Source organism: Salvelinus namaycush, chromosome 18 (genome assembly GCF_016432855.1).
Source record: "Salvelinus namaycush isolate Seneca chromosome 18, SaNama_1.0, whole genome shotgun sequence".
Taxonomy (NCBI): domain Eukaryota; kingdom Metazoa; phylum Chordata; class Actinopteri; order Salmoniformes; family Salmonidae; genus Salvelinus; species Salvelinus namaycush.
The window spans coordinates 16,909,913-16,931,375 of record NC_052324.1 but is presented as its reverse complement, the minus strand read 5'-3'; the positions used below and the strand labels follow the sequence as shown (position 1 = coordinate 16,931,375).

Sequence of the window (21,463 nt, the reverse complement as noted above, 5' to 3'; positions counted from 1 at the left end):
TTTCAAACACTAAAGTACGAACACCAACCCCACTTGTTATCATGGTAATTATATTTTTTTGGGTGAAGTGGAGGAACAATGACTAAATGTAAGTTGAAATGAAATGTAAGATAATTTGGGGCTTCATAACATACAGGACTGTCTACGTGCGAACGCTATCCATATAGAAAGTAATCTCGGTTTCTGTGCCTTTTGTTTGTCTTGTAAATGAAACCATTCTTGGTGGTCCAAATATAGTGTAATTAGGGTCATTAGTTGCGTAGCTGAATTTGAATGACTGGAGTAGGTGTTCTCGGGTGCCTTATTATGCAAACGCATTTTATGGGCCAGTGGGGTGCAAATAGGTGGTTAGGGGCACGAAAAAAACAGGGTGTGGAGAAACAGAATTAAAATTCTAAGTGGCAGAATGCCCGGCCATTGTCAGCGTAAGGGCATACCCCTTAAACCACGGAGATAAGCGGTCCTTTTCATTAAAGCTGTACCACTGGACGGAGCTGGTACAACTCTAGTAGAGCACTCCAACTACGCACCCACCACCATGGCTTTTACAGCCTTATTTTGGATTGCCTTAATGTGCTTATCTATGACTACTAATTTAATTGGAGTACAGTGTCGCGCGGTTAAGGAGTTACTGTCAACGTCATCCACTTTTCAGGATGGACACAAGACTTTACACACAGATATCTTGAGACGGTGTCGACGGGAGAGCGAGGCGACACAGCGGCAACATTGCGCACTGTTGGCAGTGCCTTGGATGGAAACCAACGCGCTCCCGATGGATTTGGCACAGCTACATCGTCTTCGGGTGCTTTCAATGCCCCAAGGAGGTTTACGGCGTGCAGTCTATCCAGAGCAACCGCTATTCCGTTTTGTCAGACAGGTCTATCGTTGCTGTCAGTTACGTTTCCATTGCAGAGGTGTCAAGGGGATTCAGGGTCGTATCAGTGGAGGTAGGAATCTAAATCCAGGCATTTGAAGTAGATACTCAGCCATTTATTGTGCCTACTCTTGGACTAAATAAGTAAGCCTATGTAGACAGACCTACAATAAAGAATCTAAATTCAGACTTAGGTTTTATAGAAGATAACATTCATTCTAGTGAGGAGAAATGGGGCCACTGTCACATTCTGAGTGGTACTTCTTTCATTTAGGCCTTACATAATGTTTTTCCTCCCCCACTAGATACAGACATGGAGTTCCTTCTCAGTCAGGATGTTCTGTCAGTGACAGTAATGAGAGCTGAGATTCATCTCCGTGTGCTGAATCCTCAACACCTGAACATTGAGCCTGTCCTTTCCTACATGGCAAAACGCAAGCTTCCCACACGGTAAGAGTCATGGTTGACATGATGATATACTTACTTAGCTGTATTACCTCAACTTTTTATATAACTATATTCCATATCTATGGAAACTGAAAGTTGTGATTATGAGGCAAAAGTACTGTGGTCCTGACTCCCCTCTTCACCTTATTCCACAGATACAGTTTGCTGTCAAAGGAAAACGTTCTGGAGCTTCAAGTTGATCTGCTGTTTCTATTCCAAGGTCTTCAGGAGGCAGCTGGTGGTGCCGTAGGGGGGCCAAGCCTAGTTGGCATGCGGAAAGTGGGGGATCTTTCAAGTGGGGGCCCACGAGAAAGGCCAGGAGCTCCATGGTCTCTGCAGGATACCAATGTTGATCTGTGGGGGGAGGGGGTGGGCCCCCTGCTGACCAATGTGGAGTTAGGCCTTGCCCTGAACTGTGACAGGGGGGGAGTGGAGGTATCTTGTGAGCACAATGGAGTCCACCTATTACACTCTCCATTCATTGCTCTCTCCTACAGATAAAGATGACACAAACCAGGATTGTACACACTATCACATTTTACCTTGCGATGCTCCATAACCCCATCTCCATGTTGTCTCGAATGTCCTCAAGTCTATGAAGCTGCATTTATTTTTCTGAGGGCAACAACTTTTATTACTGTTATGTGAAGGTAGTGGATGTGATGTGTTCACTACCTAACATTTTTTAAATAATTGCAAAATCTATATATTTTTAAGATGTTATACCCCAAGGGGTATGGGGTTCTTTGCACTTCAGCAAATGCTTGTATATATTAAATTATCTGTGTTGTTGTGTTTTGTAAGAAAGATTTTGATTTGTAAAGATGCAAATATTGTATATAATCACATATGTTTATTGGAAATGTGTTTGTTTTTCCTTTATTGAAACTGAATCTTATTAAATTGGCGAAACTCTGTCTCTCTTTTTTTTGTTGCATTAAACAAACGTTGTTCATAAAAGGGTACAGTCCTAAACTGTGGCAACAATCTCATTGTCTTGTATCTTATGTATGTGTGATTCACTTGTTGTTTTCCATGTTTTTTCACCTGCAGTTTTCAAGCAACAGGTGGGGTTTTTCTCTCAGCTGACAGAGAGACCTTCTCTTGCTAGGGCTCCTGAGTGGCGCAGCGGTCTAAGACACTGCATCTCAGTTTTAGAGGCATCACTACAGACCCCGGTTCAATCCTGGGCTGTATCACAACCGGACGGAATCAGGAGTCCCATACGGCGGCGCACAACTGGCCCAGGGTCGTCCGGGTTTGGCCGGGGTAGGCTGTCATTGTAAAATAAGAATTTGTTCTTAACTGACTTACCTAGTTAAATAAAAATAGGCTTCAACACAAGTTTTGACAGTTGGTGTGAAAAAAAGTGGTGGACTACTAAATCATGAGAAACCAACAGCTAGCAAAAACATCTATGCTGAGTTGTTGACACTTAATTGTCCATGAAATGGCAAATAAGAAATTGTTATGAGTTATAAATGGTAATGGGGGAAAAGGAAAAATAAGAAAAAACACGTCAACAACTTAAACTCAGTTTCATAATACAGTCAAAGGGGGAAACATTGCATATAGAGGTAAAAATGTCAGTAGTACTACAGTAGTTATATATTCTGTTGGCAGAAGCCAAGTAAAAGGGGTTTGGATTGGTTTTGATTAGAAAGGATATTTGTATTTGTATTCATTAAGGATCCCCATTAGCTGCTTGCAAGGGGTCCAGCAACATTAACGCAGTTATATACATTTTAAAATATGTCATTACATTTCAGAACACTTTTCACAACACATTGTGTGTTCCCTCAGGCCACTATCCTACTACCACATATTTACAATACCACATCCATGTATACGTGTCTTATCATGTGAATGTGTGTCTGTGTCTGTGTGTGTGTGTCTCTTCACAGTCCCCACTGTTACATAAGGTGTCTTTTTTTATCTGATTCTACTGCTTGCATCAGTTACCTGATGTGGAATCGAGTTCCATGTAGCCATGGCTCTAAGCAGTACTGTGCGCGTCACATAGTCTGTTTTTGACTTTGGGATTGTGAACAGACCTCTAGTGGCATGTCTTGTTGGATATGCATGGGTATCCGAGCTGTGTGTTAGTAGTTTAAACAGACACCTCAGTGCATTCAACATGTCAACAAGAAGTGAATTTCTCCTCCACTTTGAGCCATGAAAGATTTACATGCATATTATTAATGTTAGTGCTCTGTGTACATTTAAGGGCCAGCCGTGCTGCCCTGTTCAGAGCCTATTGTAATTTTCCGAGGTCCCTCCTTGTGGCACTTGACCACACGACTGAACAGTAGTCCAGGTGTGATCTGCCTTGTTGATAGTGTTGTTAAAAAGGCAGAGCAGCCTTTTATCATTGACAGACTTCTACCCATCTTAGCTACTGTTGTATCAACATGTTTTGACCATGACAGTTTACAATCCAGGGTTACTACAAGCAATTTAGTAACCTTAACTTGCTCAATTTCCACATTATTTATTACAATATTTAGTTGAGGTTTAGGGTTTAGTTTATGATTTGTCCCAAATACAATGCTTTAACTTTTTGAAATATGTAAGACTAACTTATTCCTTGCCACCCATTTTGAAACTAACTGCAGCTCTTTAAATGTTGCAGTGATTTCATTCACTGTAGTTAGTAGCTGACGTGTATAGTGTTGAGTCATCCGCATAGGCTACATTTTTTGTCAGATTTGACTTTTCGTAGCAGGTTAGGATAATTAGGGTAGGACAACAGTTAGGACATAAACTGTATCCATTCTAGCCAAGACAATCTGGACTCGAGCTCCTCTGAGTGTGCATCTGGGCAGTAAAGTTATTTTGGTAAAAGATCGCGATTGGTTTATCATGATGCCAATCAATCTTGAGCCCCACCACGAGTTGTCATTCGTTAAATTACCCAACACGGAAGTAGAAATATCGACATGTGGTCAGCGAAATGGTGCGACTAAAATCCAGGTAAAATAGCTCGTATTTACATGTTGCTAATGTGTACAATTATAAAGTTCTCCCCTCCTGATCAAACGCTTTTCTTCGCAGATATTTGCTGTGTGAAGTTTGCGTATCAGATCGACGCAATCTGTTACTGCTAGATGACCGAGCCATCTACTCTGCCACAAAAACAGCAGTAGCTCGAGCGCACGGTGACTATGGCGCTGCACTGTCCAGCCTCGGATTCTCAGGTATTGATAAAGGGAATTAGTCCACCTTGTGTAGCTAAGCAATGTGATTTGATCACTTAAAGTAACGTTAATGATGCAATAGCATACACTTGAAAAGGGCTTGCAGCCCACTATGCTAGACTAGGTTTACAATAACAATTCAGATTAGTTAACTGACAGTGGCGTAAACTGCTTTTGTACTTTATTTATTTGAACTGTTACTTCTACATTCCTGAATGTACGTTTTACTCCCTACAGCTTCCTTGACACCCAAAAGTACTAAAATGCTTAACAGAACAAGAAAACTGTCAAATTCATGCACTTCAAGAGAATGTGGTCATCCCTACTGCCTCTGAGCTGGCAGACTCACTAAACCCATGCGTCAATTGTCTGAGTGTTGAAGTGTGCCCCTGGCTATCCGTGCATTTTAAAAACAAGAAAATGTTGCCATCTGCTTTGCTTAATAAGGAATTTGAAATGATTTACACTTCAGTATATTTACAACCAAACACTGACATTTACTCAGGTAGTCTTTTTACTGAGTATCTTTCTATTGAAAAAGGTATATACTTTTACTCAAGTATGACAATTGTGTACTTTTCCCACCACTGGCTGACATTACATAAGTGATATTGTTGGAACTCAACGTGCAGCTAGGGGGCTGCTGGTGGTACGAACCACTGCTGTTGTACCCTTGAGGAAAGCACTTAACCCACTAACCTGAACAGCTTCTACACCCAAGCGATAACTGATAAATAGCTAACAAAATCGCTACCCGGACTACCTGCAATGACTCTGCACACACAGTCTTAGGCTTATACCAACACACATACTGATACAACACGTTTGCTGCTACTATATCAATCCTGTTGCGTAGTCACTCTACCCCCCCCCCCCCCCCCCCCCCCCCCACAGTGCATTTAGAAAGTATTCAGACCCCTTCACTCTTTCCATGTTTTGTGATAGCCTTATTCTAAAATTGATTATTTTTTAAATCCCCTCCACACAATACCCCATAATGACAAAGCAAAAACAATGTAGAAATTAATTTATTACAAAAACAAATCACATTTACATGAAGTTCAGACCTTTACTCAGTACTTTTGAAGCACCTTTGGCAGTGATTACAGCCTCGTCTTCTTGGGTATGACGCTAAAAGCTTGCCACCTGTATTTGGGGAGTTTCTCACATTCTTCTCTGCAGATCCTCAAGCTCTTGTCAGGTTGGATGGGGAGCGTCACTGCACAACTAATTTCAGGTCTCTCCAGAGATGTTTGAGTCCGGCCTCTCAGACATTGAGACAAGTCCCGAAGCCACTCCTGCGTTGTCTTGGCTGTGTGCGTAGGGTCATTCTGTTGGAAAGTGAACCTTCACCCCAGTCTGAGGTCTTGTGCAGGTTTTCATTAAAGATCTCTGTACTTTGCGCCGTTCAGCTTTCCCTCAATCCTGAGAAGTCTCCCAGTGCCTGCTGCTGATAAACAACCCCACAGCATGATGCTGCCACCAGCATGCTTCACTGTAGGGATTGTGCCAGGTTTCCTCCAGACGTGAAGCTTGGCATTCAGGCCAAACGGTTCAATCTTGGTTTCATCAGACCAGAGAATCTTTCTCATGGTCGGGCCTTTTGGACACCTTTTGGCAAACGCCAAGCGGGTGGTCATGTGCCTTATACGGAGTGGCTTCCGTCTGGCCACTCTACCATAAAGGCCTGATTTGGTGGAGTGCTCCAGAGATGGTTGTCCTTCTGGAAGGTTCTCCCATCTTCAGAGGAACGGTCGGGCTCTTGGTCATCTCCCTGACCAAGGCCCTTCTCCCCAGATTGCCCTGTTTTGGCTGGACAGTCATCTCTAGGGAGAGTCTTGGTTGTTCCAAACTTCTTCCGTTTAAGAATGGAGGCTACTTTTCTTGGGGACCTTGAATGCTACAAATGTTTTGGTACCCTTCCCCAGATCTGTCGCTCAACGGCCATTACCTTTGACCTCATGGCTTGGTTTTTGCTCTGACATGGACTAACAACAGTGTTGTTTTTTTAATATATATAGACAGGTGTGTGCCTTTCCAAATAATGTCCAATCAATTGAATTTGCCACAGGTGGACTCCAATCAAGTTGTAGAAACATCCTCAAGGATGATCAATGTAAACAGGATGCACCTCAGCTCAATTTTGAGTCTCATAGCAAAGGGTCTGAATACTTGTGTAAATAAGGTATATCTGTTTTATTTAATACATTTGCTCAAATGTCTAAACCTATTTTTGCTTTGTTATGATGGGGTTGTGTGTGTAAATCAACTTTTTTTATTTAGAATACGGCTACAACATAATGTGGAGAAGGGGTCTGAATAATTTTCAATTATTAATTACACTGAACAAAAAAATATATATAACCGCAACATGTAAAGTGTTGGTTTCATGAGCTGAAATAAAAGATCCCAGAAATGTTCCATATGCACAAAACGCTTATTTCTCTCAAATTTTGTGCACAAATTTGTTTACATCTGTTAGTGAGCTTTTCTCTTTTCCAAGATAATCCATCCACCTGACAGGTGTGGCATCAAGAAACTGATTTAAACAGCATGACCATTACACAGGTGCACCTTGTGCTTGGGGACAATAAAAGGCCACTCTAGAATGTGCAGTTATGCCACACAAAACAATGTCACAGATGTCTAAAGTTAAGGGAGCATGCTGTCTGCAGTAATATCCACCAGAGCTCTTACCAGATAATTTAATGTTCTTTTCTCTACCATAAGCTGCCTCCAATGTCATTTTAGAGAATTTGGCAGTACGTGCAACCCGCCTCACAACCGCGGACCACGTGTAGGCGAGCGGTTTGCTGATGTCAACGTTGTAAACAGTGCCCCCTGTTTTTTATTTTTTATTTTAAATGCATTTTATTTATTTTTTGCAATGGCAGTTTGAATGAACCAAAAATACCGTAACGAGATCCTGAGGGCCATTTAAAAAAAAAAGTATATTATTATTTTTTCTCTAAGGTAGCTGACCAACAGATGCATATCTGTACTCCCAGTCATGTGAAATCCATAGAATTAGGTCCTAATGCATTTATTTCAATTGACTGATCTCCACATGAACTGTAACTCAGTAAAATCAATTAAATTGTTGCATTTATATTTTTGCTCAGTATACATAATCAGGGTAGCTATCTCGTACCCCTGAACATCGACTCAGTACTGATACTCCCTATATATAGGCTAGCCATGTTGTTATTCAATGTGTGTTTATTCCTTTGTCACTATTTCCATTTTTTTAAATTTCAATTTTATCTTTAACTCTGCATTGTTGGAAAAGGACCTGTAAGAATTTCACTGTCAGTCTACACCTGTTGTTTACGAACCACTTGACAAATACAATTTGATTTAACCCCAAATTGCTTTCCATCCAGGATGGGGTAAATTGGCTGGGAGTAAAAAAGGCTGAGGATAATTCATAAAAGTAATGAATAAATTTTATATTTTTCAGTGAAATATCTGAATGCCCACACTGGAATTGTGTTCCTGCGCTGTCGGAAGAGCCACTACAGACTCATCTGGTCTGCATTGCCATTCATCACCCGTCTAGAGATCCGAGGGCAAAGAGTGCCATGTTTTCTGAATTGTTTGCATGTGGGAGGTAAGACAGACCAACTTCCGTTTGCATGAACAAGTTGTAGCTGATATTTGGGATGTAAAAGTGACACGCATGCATACATTATTTGTATTTATTTGCACACAAAAAAAGACAGGTTTCCAACTTGTTTTTATTTGAACTGTTTTGTCTTCCACCTAAGAGGGTTTATATGAAAGAAGTTTGTTCAGTTAATCAAAGCATACTAATTACAATTGAACATTATAAACTGTGTACAATTTTTTTAAATATATATACCAGCTCTAGTGCCGTCATCAATTTAACAAAGATATATATTTTGCACTGAGGGTAACTAACTGCAAATTCAATGTCTACTTTTATGCAGGAACGATCCGGACATGTCAGAAATTTCTGGTCCGATACAATACTCAGCAGCTCCACCGGATGCTCCCCCTCTGTCAGAGTGAAGGTATGCAATGGTTTGCTTTATTTTTGTACATCAGTTCCTTACCCATGCACGGTTTTCTCATTGCAGACAATATGCCTAGTAATCTAGTAAGTTTGATTAGGCAACAACCAGGTTACAGAGAAGCTATAATTTGGTGGGACTTCCAAAGCGAATATACTTTTTGTTATTATTTTGTACGCTACTCCTCTTACACTGTTTAAGATAGAAATGCCGTTCAAACTTTAATGTGCAGAAAGGTCTGGAATAGTGTGCTTGCGTAACTTTTTCATATTTTTAAACTTAATTTTGCTGTCTTTTTGTCTATCTTCATTCACTTTAATGGGACTTTTTTTTCCACTTTCTAAAGCGCCTCATTGTGACATCATCACTTCCAATATTCACTGTAAACAATAACTTTTGACACATCAGCTTATTTGACCACTTTGCGATCAGCTTAGTTCGTAAATTCACTTTGGCGATCTACCCCGATGTCAGAGTATTCTCGTCTGAGTGTGCCAGAGCACAGAATAACGAACGCTCAACACCCGTTGAATATGGCTGGTGTCAGTAAACGTCGGTTTAAAAAAGCATGATTGAATTGTTGCCAGCAGCAGTTAAGTTAGTCACCAACACTTTGGATAACCTAAAAATAGGATGAGTAAAATGGTCAGAGTGAGGTGTTCCCTCATTTGTGTCTGGAATTAGCTAACCAACATTAGCCAGTTAGCTTGGGTGCTTGGCTGCCATTGTGTGGCCAGAACGCTCGGATCAACCTTACACCTCGGCCAGAGCATCCAGTGTGTGCGCTGAACGCACCGAGAGTGAAAAGCTCTGAATTTACAAACGCCCAGAGGGCACTGAGCACACTCTGGCACTCCAGATTGAATTTATGAACCCTTAGACAAAAAGTTACAGTATATGAAATCTTCCTCTACTTCTCTGCTATTCAAATCTGGCATTTGAACAAAAATATATTTGACCAATTTAAGTTGCACTTCCTAAGGCTTCCACTAGATGTCAACCATCTTTAGAAACTTGTTTCAGGCTTCTGCTATAAAGGAGTGGCTCATGAGACCTGTTTGAGTCAGTGGTCTGGCAGAGTGTCTCAGGCTCGTGACGCGCGCTCCCGACAGAGTTCGCTCTCGTTCCAGCGCTTTTCTAAAGACAATGGAATTCTCCGGTTGGAACACTATTGATGATTTATGTTAAAAACATCCTAAAGATTGATTCCATACATCGTTTGATATGTTTCTACGACCTGTAACGGAACTTTGAGTTTTTGTCTGGACCTAGTGCTCATGAAGATGGATTACTGGGCTGAACACGCTAACAACTAATAGCTATTTGGACATAAATGATAGACTTTATGGAACAAATCAGTCATTTATTGTCGAACTGGGATTCCTGGGAGTGCATTCTGATGAAGATCAAAAGTAAGTGAATATTTATCATGTTATTTCTAACTTTTGTTGACTCCAACATGGCGGAAATTTCTTTGGCTGGATTTGGCTCTGAGCGCCGTACTCAGATGATGCTTTTTCCGCAAATCTTTTTTTGAAATCTGACACAGCGGTTGCATTAAGGAGAAGTCTATCTTTAATTCTGTGAATAACACTTGTATCTTTTATCGATGTTTATTATTAGTATTTCTGTGGCTATCTGCAAGATCACCGGATGTTTTGGAATCAAAACATTACTGCACGTAACGTGCCAATGTAGACAGATTTTTGGATATAAATATGCACATTATCGAACAAAACATACATGTATTGTGTAACATGATGTCCTATGAGTGTCATCTGATGAAGATCAAAGGTTAGTGATTCATTTTATCGATATTTCTGCTTTTTGTGACTCCTATCTTTGGCTGGAAAATGGCTGTGTGTTTTTAATTTGCTGTATTGGACTTGTTAATGTGCGAAAGTTACATATTTCAAAAAAATATTTTTGAATTTCCCGCTCTGCCTTTTCAGCGGAATGTTGTCGAGGGGTTCCGCTATCGGAACGCCTGCGCTAGAAAGGTTAACCCCATAGACACTGTATTCGGTTGGCCAAGCTTTGAAAAACTACAAACCTCAGATTTCCCACTTCCTGGTTGGATTTCTCAGGTTTTTGCCTGCCATATGAGTTCTGTTATACTCACAGACATCATTTAAACAGTTTTAGAAACTTCAGAGTGTTTTTTATCCAATACTACTAATAATATGCATATATTAGCATCTGGGACAGGGTAGCAGGCAGTTTACTCTGGGCACGCATTTCATGCAAAAGTGAAAATGCTGCCCCCTATCCCAAACAGGTTTTAAAGGTTACAGCTATTTGTCAATTTAGAGTGATGAAAAGCAGCTAGCTAATATTAGCTAACAGCTCTTACATATTGCGTCATCAAGCAGCCCAAGCAGAGCCGTTGGTATGGATACCAATGCATTTCAATGGCAAAAAAGAGCCATCCACTAGAATGGTAGGAAGTATAATTCTAGATCTCTCCTCTTTCACCGCTTAACCTATTAACTCCAAACCAACGCTGATATGTTTTGACTGACCATACTTAGATTGCTTGTCAAAAGATTTTTGATACTATAATTGAACTAACCATTTTAAAATGTGCATAAATTAACATAGGTTTGAATGAGAACCAAAGAAATGCAGAGAGCAATTGAAAATGGTCCTGCTCCTTGGCCAATTAAGCTACAAGACCAACTTTAAAACATTCAAGCTATCTACTTCTATAACACGTATAAACTAGAACTAAATACATTTGCATAAATGTGCATAAAATAACTCCCCAACAGTAATTCTTGAACTGTTCAAGCTAGGGACACCAAACCACCTTTCAAATGTTCAGGCTATTAACTTCAAATTATTTAAGTTTATCAACTATATAAATTAGTGTAAAATAACTCCCCAACATTAATTATTGAACCATTCAAGCTAGATACAGCAAACCAGCTTTCATATGTTCAGGCTATCCTAACTTTTCATCTACCTATGTTTTCAACTATAACCAGTCACCATCATTACTACTGCAGACAATACCACTACTATAACATTTTTCAAAACCATACACACTTAAACTACTTTGCTTTAAATGGTAAAGTAAAACTTTTTAAACTTCTACAATTACCACAAAAATACTTTTTAAAGAGGTAAAGCAAGTCACACTGCTTTTGTAATTCATGTACAATTACCATCTAGTTTGATTTCAAACCATTGAACTGAGAATTAAACAAACTATACTGTGGCTGTTTTGTTTGTCTTTCATTGTGCAGCAGAGAGATCAGAGATCCGCAAGTCAGTACTGAGCTGCACCCTGAAGAAAGAGGCAGATGATGATGAAGAAGAGGAGGATGAGTGACACCAACATCATTCTGACGCTCTTGCTACTTGCAGTGTATCTCACCTCTGGGAAGACACTGTTAATCCCAATACAGGTAGTTCTGTTATTAGGCTGATGGATTTCATGACAGAATAGAGCCCTCAAACTCAACTCTGGACCTCGAAGCCAGTTCCACGTTTTTCATTGTTCACCTCTAATTAGGGACTAATTTAGTTGAGTGCAATTCATTCAGGTAGAACAGAAAACCAGGAGGTTCCGGACCTCGCAGATTAAGAGTTGAATACCCCTGGAATAGAGCCTGGTGCTTCAATGCAGCTGTTGGAGTGTGAATGCAGATCAGCTGTGAGCTATTTAAAACAAAGCAAATAAAACATGGGACATGTGTACATAAATAATTTTGTTATGTCTGCTATGTGTATAATTAATATGTTACTTTCTACACTTATGTATACATTTTCTGAAAGCAAAATAATAATAAAATCTCTTCTATCAAGCCAACCATTTGCCCTAATTCATGACTCCAATTCCATTACATTACATTGAGCCATTGGATGTCCCCTTTAGCCTTGTGGAAAATGCAGCAACGCTCTGATGCGGGCCAAATGCTCAGTCTAAACGCAAATACACGTGATACAGTTTTGGAAACATTTGGAGCGTATCTTTCATATACTGAACAAAACTAGATACAAAACATGCAACAATTTAAACAATTTTACGGAGTTACAGTTCATATAAGGAAGTCAGTCAAGTGAAATAAATTCATTAGGCCCTAATCTATGGATTTCACATGACTGGGCAGTGGCGCAGCCTATGCCCTCCCAGGCCCACCCACATGGGAGCCAGGGCCAGCTAATCAGAATGAGTTTTTCCCCACAAAAGGGCTTTATTAGACAGAAATACTCCTCAGTTTCATCAGCTGTCCGGGTGGCTGGCCTCAAACGTTCACGCAGGTGAAGAAGCCTGATGTGCAGGTCCTGGGCTGCTGTGGTTACACATGGTTTGAGGTTGTGAGGCCGGTTGGACGTACTGCCAAATTCTCTGAAACAAAGTTGTGGTAGAGAATTAAATTATTTGGCAGCAGCTCTAGTGGACATTCCTGCAGTAAGCATGCTAATTGCACACTCCCTCAACTTGAAACATCTGTGGCATTGTGTTGTGACAACTGTACATTTCAGTGGCCTTATGTTCCCAGCACAAGGTGCACCTGTGTAATGATCATGCTGTTTAATCAACTTCTTGATTTGCCACACCTGTCAGGTAGATGGATTATCTTGGCACAGGAGAAATGCTCACTAACAGGGATGTAAACAAATTTGAGAGAAATATGTTTCTGTGCATATGGAACATTTCTGGGCTCTTTAATTTAAGCTCATGAAACATGTGTTTTATATTTTTGTAAAGTGTGTGTGTGTGTATATATATATTTTTTAAATCAATTACAAAATATATACTTAATGTTTTAGGAAAGTTACACCCAGCTGTATTTTCAAGAACACCGACTCCAACCGTGACTACACTTCCTCCCCTCCAATTTCTTCATTGATCCAGCTATAGTCCATGCGGTACATTCAATTGAGAACTCAAGGGCTGGGTATATGTACCCCCCCCCTCCTTGGGTTTTCCAGAGCTAGCCAACCATACTGCCACTTTTTCCTCAAACATTTAGAGAAGGACCACAATGAGGGGGACGACAATTCTCATTTTTACTTTCAAAAAGAAACAAAAACAATACGGATGTTGGGTTCCTACTACGTTTCCCACAATCCCACCCTGTACAAAACAACAACGCGCAAACGTCTCATCCGGGTCTCTGTGGTTCCTGTTTGGCGACCTGTCGCCATTAGTTTTAGCTCGTCCGTTAGATAATATATTTTGGGGGGATAACTTCACAATTGTCCGTTTTCCATTCTTTGGAGAACGGTCAACGCCTTTTTGGGGCGAAGTGTTTCCCAGAACGCGAAAACGATCAACTTTCCTGGGTCTTGGCCCCGCGGTGTGAGCCTTCGCTTCGTTCTCAATTTCTACACCGCCTCCATTACTGAGACGCCTAAATTGTGTCTCTATTTTTCTTGGTTTGTTTTGTTGTCAAGATGTCGCCGTAATGGAGTCTCCCAGTTTGACCGAAATTAAACAGGGCCTTCGCTGCCTGACCCGCACTCGCTACAATCCGCTCTCCTCTCCCTTTGTCCCATTTAATGCTAGGGAGTTCGGACGCTCTCTCCCCGGAGCTCGGCCTAAATACCTCTCGCAGAAAGGACACAACCATGGAGAAGAATCCAAACAGCAATGCCAACAGCAACAAGGTTCCGCCCCGTTCGAGTTCTACAGGCCCAACACCTGGAGAATCTAAACCGAAAACAGGTGAACATTAATCAATGGCTTTTCTAATTCGAACTAAATCCTAGCCAATCTCCTAGCTGGTTTAGAATTGTAGTCTTTGGGTGTCACGGAGTAGAGCGACACAAGGTCCATAGGTAACGGCTAATCAGCCTACTAAATGACACCCATAGATTACAATTCTAAAGAGTTTATACAAATATTAGCTTCTTAGATAGTGTAACTGTGGGGTCATTCCATGTCATAAGCCATAACACCCACCATCTCAGCTTGTTCTGAAATTGATTCTGTAGATAGAACAGAAAAGATGAGCATTCTAGCAATATTATTTTGTTGAAATGTAATTTGATCTCTGAGAAATTAAGCAAAGTGATTGCATCCAGTGACCATTTTTTTGTTTATAGGATTATTATAATATTCAATAAATATATGCCCAGTACCTAACATCCGATTTGGACCAAACTTTTTTCTAACAATGAGTAAGACATGATGACTCCAAAGAACTGGTCAAAAGCCACCCACGGACCACCCCACGCCAATCCCAACCGAACAACAAGTATACAGTATCAGTTCTCGTATGTCTGAAGTAGTATGGAACTGAGGCTTGGAGTATTGTTTCTTCATCCTGTGTAATGTCTTCTCAGTGAATTTGGTGATGTCATCCCCCCATCAGTGAAATTAATCATTTCAGTTTGTAGAAGGGGATATATACCTATAATGACCAGCTTCTGACCACAAGAAGGAGCTGTTCCTTCTATTAGGTGTTTTGTTTAACCAAATAACATTTTGGTTTCCTTACCATGTAAATGCTCTATGGACAAGGTATGACTGCAACCCATGTTTTGGTAACATTGTCACTGTTTCAAATGCTAACATTTTTGCATTTGTGGCACAAATCAGTGGTATCTATATTAGCGCTTTTGTGCTTCGTAACCAAATGATCTATAAAGGGGATGGGCAACTTTGAATGGGATGGGGGACACAACATCTGAAATCATCATGAGGCTCCCCTGTCCCCACCGTGTGAGCAATTTTTTTTAGCTACCCCTTCTTGACAGCGGGGAGTGACTTTATTGATTTATATATATTTTTTAAAATGTGCATTTCTACACTTTGCCATGGGAAGTAGAGAAAATGTTGTGGTTTTTTAAGCACGTTGGCTGTAATTCTACACATTTTGAAATGGGGAGGGAGAATATTCTGCAATTTTCTAACTAATTTCATGTAATTCTACTCATTTCGCCATGGGGCAGAGGAAAATTTGCGGTTTTACAGCCAATTTCCTGCAGTTCTACACTTTTTGCCATAGGGTGTAGAGAAATATGACGTTTTTCATGTGATATTCAGGTTGATGGTGGCGTTGAACCCGTGTCAAATACCGATATCAAGTTAGTCAGTTCGTCAGTGACTAACTAATTCAATGGTGGACCCCTGATCGGTAATTCAATAATAATTAGGCCAACTACAAGTTTGTCTAGCGGCCAGCTCTCTAAACTAAACAATCTCAAAAAAAATTGCAGACATGGGCTAATTGAGTGACTGTCAGTGAATTATACCCTGACTACACCGCTCGTGTTGCAAAATATATTTAGAAATCAATATTATTAAATTATTGCACCCATACTGCTCGCGCATGTCAACGAGCGTCTAAAATAGAAGTCAGTTCTATTTGTGACGTAGATCGCAGTGCAAGTCCTGCCTCTCCCATCTCCTCATTGGTTTATAGAAGCAGGTACCCACGTGCTATCCCCTCATTGGTTATACCCATGTGGGTGACTGAAAGACGAACTGTGTTGTCGGTCGTCGTGGTAATACTATGAAAGTTTAGATGCCAATCACCATATAAGTTCAAAGAAGAGAAAGCCTGGAAGGAGGAGAGATGACTATAAACGATTCGGTTGACCGTTTTGTGTGTGGATTAATTGTCGGAGTAAAGGACTTTGTGCATTTCAGGTAAAATAACTCAATGTTTATATCCCAGGGCAAATTGGCTAGCAACAGCAAGCTAGATAAATGGGACAAATTAGCAAGTGCTAGCTAAATTGCCATAAATGTTTCATGCTTTTTGACCTGTCCCCAAATTAATGTAATTGGTTCAGAGTTTGTTTTGATATTTTAACCTGCGTGTCGTGATCGCGTTTGGTGTGGGGGGACAAAATACATTTATGCACACACGCAGCCGGTTTGGGGTCCGTGTTACATAACAAGAGAAGAACTGCTGATGCACAATGAAATTGAAATTACCTTGCGTATTCTAAATTGCAAAGTATATTGAGACTGACTGGGGAGAGAGAGTCTCAATTTACTGTTGCAATTTAGAATAGTAGAATATGCAAGGTGTAATTGCCACGGGCCCCAATTTGCCAATCTCTGATCTATAAGTAACAATTTTTAGATACTTAATGATTTGACCATAAAGTTTTGAAATGCTAATATAGATACCATTGACTTGCATTAGATTTGTGCCACAAATGCCAAGAAGTTAGCATTTGAAACAGTGGGCAACAAAACCAAAGCATGGGTTGCGTCATACCCTGTAAGCAGTCTATTGTCAAGGTAAGGAAACCAATGTCATTTTGGGTGAACGATTTCAGAACAATCTGAGATGGTTGGTGTCAATCCTCTTAAAGTGCTTTTTGAGGTGGAACAAACCTGTGGAAAATCACCTTCCCAGTCAGTCTATTCTGTGTATTGGACATTCATATTGCAATGTACAGCCTTACCTATGAATATTGGGTCCATGAAATGGGGTAAGGCTGTACAATGCAAAATTAATGTCCAATAAACACAATAGGTACGACAGAGACCCGGATGAGACATCTGCATGTTGTTTTGTACAGGGTGGGATTGTGGGAAATGTAAGAACCCAACATTCATAATTTTTTTCTTTTCCCTTTGAAAGTAAAAATGAGAATACAAGTAACATAAATGTGAATTGTCGTCCTCTGTGGCACATAACCAGATAACATACAATATTCTGTTATTCTGAAATCCATTTTTTATCATGTTTCTTTAGACCTGCCTAAGAAAATGTATTTATTTTGATGGTGTATATGAAATGAATTTATTAGACATCTACTTTTATGTAGCTGTTCCAAAGGCGTGGTGACCTGGAGATGCTAAATGTGTATGTTAATTAACGGGCAATTACCATGAGACCGGCAGTCTTTTGCATGGCAATAACCGGTTGACAAAATGTCATGACCGTCACAGCCCTAGATAAGAGTGAGTCAAGCATCGATCATCATGTCACCAGAATAAGACCCTCAATATTTATTGGAAAGGAGCAGCAGGATCACTGTGCACGTTCACAACTTATTTCATCTGTAGCCTAATAAACTGCATGGTTTCCCCGAGTTGTAGTAAAAGGACCACACATTATCATCGCGTGACTCCAAATTTACTTCGATATGATGGTTATTAAATCAATATTTGCCCATAAATGTGTTTCCACTGCCATTTCTCGCATTCTGTCAGCATTTATAAAATTGTACCGAAATTGTTTCCATCACAGCTGTCGTGATTTTTAAGTAAAAAAATGTATACGGTATGGCTTTACTCGCATAAACGTGGTTACTGAGTAGGCTGATACCTAGGGATCGAGTCCATGAAATGGGGTAAGGCTATACATTGCAATATACAGTACCAGTCAAAAGTTTGGACACCTACTCATTCAAGGGTTTTTATTTTTACTATTTTCTACATTGTAGAATAATAGCGAAGACATCAAAACTATGAAATAACACATGGAATCATGTAGTAACCAAAAAAGTGTATTTGAGAATCTTCAAAGTAGCCACCCTTTGCCTTGATGACAGCTTTGCACCTCTTGGCATTCTCTCAACCAGCTTCACCTGAAATGCTTTTCCAACAGTCTTGAAGGAGTTCCCACATATGCTGAGCACATGTTGGCTGCTTTTCCTTCACTCTGCGGTCCAACTCATCCCAACCCTTCTCAATTGGGTTGAGGTCAGGTGATTGTGGAGGCCAGGTCATCTGATGCAGCACTCCATCACTCTCCTTCTTGGTCAAATAGCCCTTACACAGCCTGGATGTGTTTTTTGTGTCATTGTCCTGTTGAAAAACAAATGATAGTCCTACTAAGCGCAAACCAGATGGGATGGCGTTTCACAGCAGAATGTTGTGGTAGCCATGCTGGTTAAGTGAGCCTTGAATTCCAAATAAATCACAGTGTCACCAGCAAAGCACCATCACACCACCTCCTCCATGCTTCAGGGTGGGAACAAAACATGCAGAGATCATCCGTTCACCTACTCTGCGTCTCACAAAGACACGGCGGTTGGAACAAATTCTCAAATTTGGACTCATCAGTCCAAAGGACCGATTTCCATCAGTCTAATGTCCATTGCTCGTGTTTCTTTGCCCAAGGAAGTCACTTCTTATCGGTGTCCTTTTAATAGCGGTTTCTTTGCAGCAATTCGACCATGAAGGCCTGATTCACACAGTCAACTCTGAATAGTTGATGTTGAGATGTGCCTGTTACTTGAACTTTAAAGCAATTATTTGGGCTGCAATCTGAGGTGCAGTTAATTGGCGATTACATTTCTTTTCTTTTTTCTGAGGCTGGTAACTTTTTAATGAACTTATCCTCTGCAGCAGAGGTAACTCTGGATCTTCCTTTCCTGTGGCGGTCCTCAGGAGAGCCAGTTTCATCATAGCGCTTGATGGTTTTTGTGACTGCACTTGAAGAAACTTTCAAATTTCTTAGTTTTCCTTATTGACTGATCTTCATGTCTTAAAGTAATGATGGACTGTTTTCTCTTTGCTTATTTGAGCTATTCTTGCCATAATATGGACTTAGCCCTGTTTGGTAAAGAACCATCTTCTGTATACTCCCCTACCTTGGCTCGAACCCATTAAGATTAAAAGAAATTCCAAAAATTGACTTAACAAGCCACACCTGTTAATTGAAATGCATTCCAGTTGACTACCTCATGAAGCTGTTTGGGAGAATGCCAGGAGTGTGTAAAGCTGTCATCAAGGCAAAGGGTGGCTACTTTGAAGAATCTCAAATATATTTTGAATTGTTAAAAAAATGTGGTTACTACATGATTCCATATGTGTTATTTCATAGTTTTGATGTCTTCACTATTATTCTACTATGTAAAAATAAAGAAAAACCCTTGAATGAGTAGGTGTCCAAACGTTTGACTGGTACTGTATGTCCCTAATGCAATTCTGAAGTATAATACATCCACAGTGCAGTTTCAACAGATTTCTTATATTTTTTTGTGTCATTAACTATTGTCTTTGTACTAGACGCTAAACAAAGTTGAAATGTTGATATATAAATTCAGCAAGTTGCACGATTACACTTTTTATACGTTTGCATCAGTTCAGTGGGGGACTTTTATTTTGAAGGTGAACTGCCAATTCCACCATTGTTATTCACAACACACTGGTCATCCAAGCCAGAGCGTGTGAGCAGAGTTGAGCGGTTGGAAATCCCGCTCGTGCTTGCGCTCCATGTATGTCCATGTCTTTACTAAAAACCACTCCATGTTCACAGGGGGAAAAAACTCCTGCTCTGAATTTGATCCATTCATTAAGATCACAATTTAACCGGTCCCCATCTGTTTTTGTGACTACCTGGACCTACCAAGTTGGTTTTAAGGTATTGAAACCAAACCATATGGATTTGAATGAAAAGTAATTGAAAAAACATGAAGGTGAATGTAAGAAGTGACCATCATTTCAATAGACTACGTGTCATATTAAACAGCATAAACACTAAATGGGTCAGGAGCCAGACAGTGAGCCTAAGAAGGAATGAAAATTAATTATTTAGGCTATATTATTTCAAGGCTATAGCCTACAAAGAATTACATTGAAGCAGTTGCAAGTGCGACACAATAGGTTGGTAGGGACATGAAGCACATTTCATAGTATTAAATCATTACATTCTATAAATTGCGCATATAGGCTGTGACTTACTTAGAATTTAAATACAAATGAAATAAAAAATGACTTTCCTTTTGAATTTATTTTCAGAATCATGAGTTTGGCCCGTCTGTGGCTTCAGGCTCATGCGATGGTGCCTGGAGAGCAGGTCAGCAGCGAAGAATATTCTCTCCACACTTGCAGAGCCGCTGGGGATGCTAAACACCCTTTTTTGGGCGTTCTTGCCAGGCTGGGCATAGTTGTTTAATTGGCTAAATAACCCAATCAAATATGCCAGGCTTATTGGGCCAAAATCAGTTATGGCCTATTGTATAGATAATATAACAAAATGTTTAAGAGATCTGATTTGTAGTTTGTGTGCCATTCTAGCAAAGTATTTATCTACCCACCTCATTCCTTTCTTTTAGCATAGTGTACTTACTACGTGCACATTATACTTCAGATAAGTGTATTTTCATATTCCACAATTATTCTTTAGTTGTGGACACTACATCACCGCACCTTCTCTCTTGCTCTTGGTCCTGATCTTTATAAGTTACCTTGATTTTTTTATCAGTTTCTTTATGAAAATATTTAGGGAACTCCATGACAGTAGCTAAAGCAAGGGGCTATTAGCAGCACACAAGTAGACTACAAATGCATGCTGTGGCGGGCATGCCCTGAGCTCGTGAAGTGAGAACTACTGGAGCGAAATTGAAGCGGGCGAGGAGGCCGACGCTCCAGCCTTTGGGAATCTCGCGCCACGCTGCAGTCACACTGGGCACCCTCCGCTCACATACTCTGATCCACGCTACGTTGCAGGGCCTAGTGGTAGGGCTGGTTTCTTTACGTGATATTGGAGGAGATGTAAGTCGTGCCTTTTGACAGAGCATTGAAACATTCACCAAGAGTCGGGTGCATAATGATTTCTGCACATTGCATTGAATTTCATGTATATAGGCCTTTTCAATATGTTACTGATATCTAACCACAGGTAAACTATTGTCCAAACAGGCTAAGGTGGGCTGTTTCATAACTGCTATATGTGACCCTCCGTTGAGGAGAAAATTATTCCAAGTGTCTGTTTCATGCATATACAGAATATTATTTTTGTACAGTCGTCCATAGAGGCTGGTGGAGTTAGCTAGTTATAGGCCTTACGACAGTGGATGACATCTCATTTCGTCGTTGTAGAACAGTGATCACCAATCTTTTGAGTCAAGATCACTTTCGCAGTCAAAAAGCAAGCCGGGGTCTACCGCTCTAATATATATTTTTTTGAACATGACTTAAAAAAAACAAGCCTATGCAACATAAACAAAAAAAATACAGTTCTGTAGGAATGAGGTTTGTG

At 40.3% G+C, this 21,463-nt stretch overlaps 3 protein-coding genes across 3 annotated transcripts in view; all 3 read left to right on the top strand.

The window, feature by feature from the left end:
• Window positions 1-509: 509 nt before the first annotated feature.
• On the top strand, window positions 510-2,241 carry LOC120062716. Its single transcript, XM_039012776.1, has 3 exons — window positions 510-950; window positions 1,183-1,327; window positions 1,480-2,241. Exons 1-3 carry the CDS (start codon window positions 539-541, stop codon window positions 1,823-1,825), a joined length of 903 nt encoding a protein of 300 aa, XP_038868704.1. The 5' UTR covers window positions 510-538; the 3' UTR covers window positions 1,826-2,241.
• Window positions 2,242-4,233: 1,992 nt separating this feature from the next.
• Window positions 4,234-12,369, top strand: pop5 (POP5 homolog, ribonuclease P/MRP subunit). Its single transcript, XM_039013368.1, has 5 exons — window positions 4,234-4,297; window positions 4,379-4,521; window positions 7,982-8,131; window positions 8,472-8,555; window positions 11,804-12,369. The coding sequence occupies exons 1-5, from the start codon at window positions 4,278-4,280 to the stop codon at window positions 11,887-11,889; spliced, it is 483 nt and encodes a 160-aa protein (XP_038869296.1). The 5' UTR covers window positions 4,234-4,277; the 3' UTR covers window positions 11,890-12,369.
• Window positions 12,370-13,674: 1,305 nt separating this feature from the next.
• The window catches only part of rnf10 (ring finger protein 10), a 29,218-nt gene continuing 21,429 nt past the window's right edge, over window positions 13,675-21,463 (top strand). Inside the window, exon 1 of the mRNA XM_039013367.1 lies at window positions 13,675-14,232. Coding sequence (XP_038869295.1) covers window positions 14,067-14,232 — 166 coding nt within the window. The 5' untranslated portion in view covers window positions 13,675-14,066. The remainder of the gene's footprint in view (window positions 14,233-21,463) is intronic.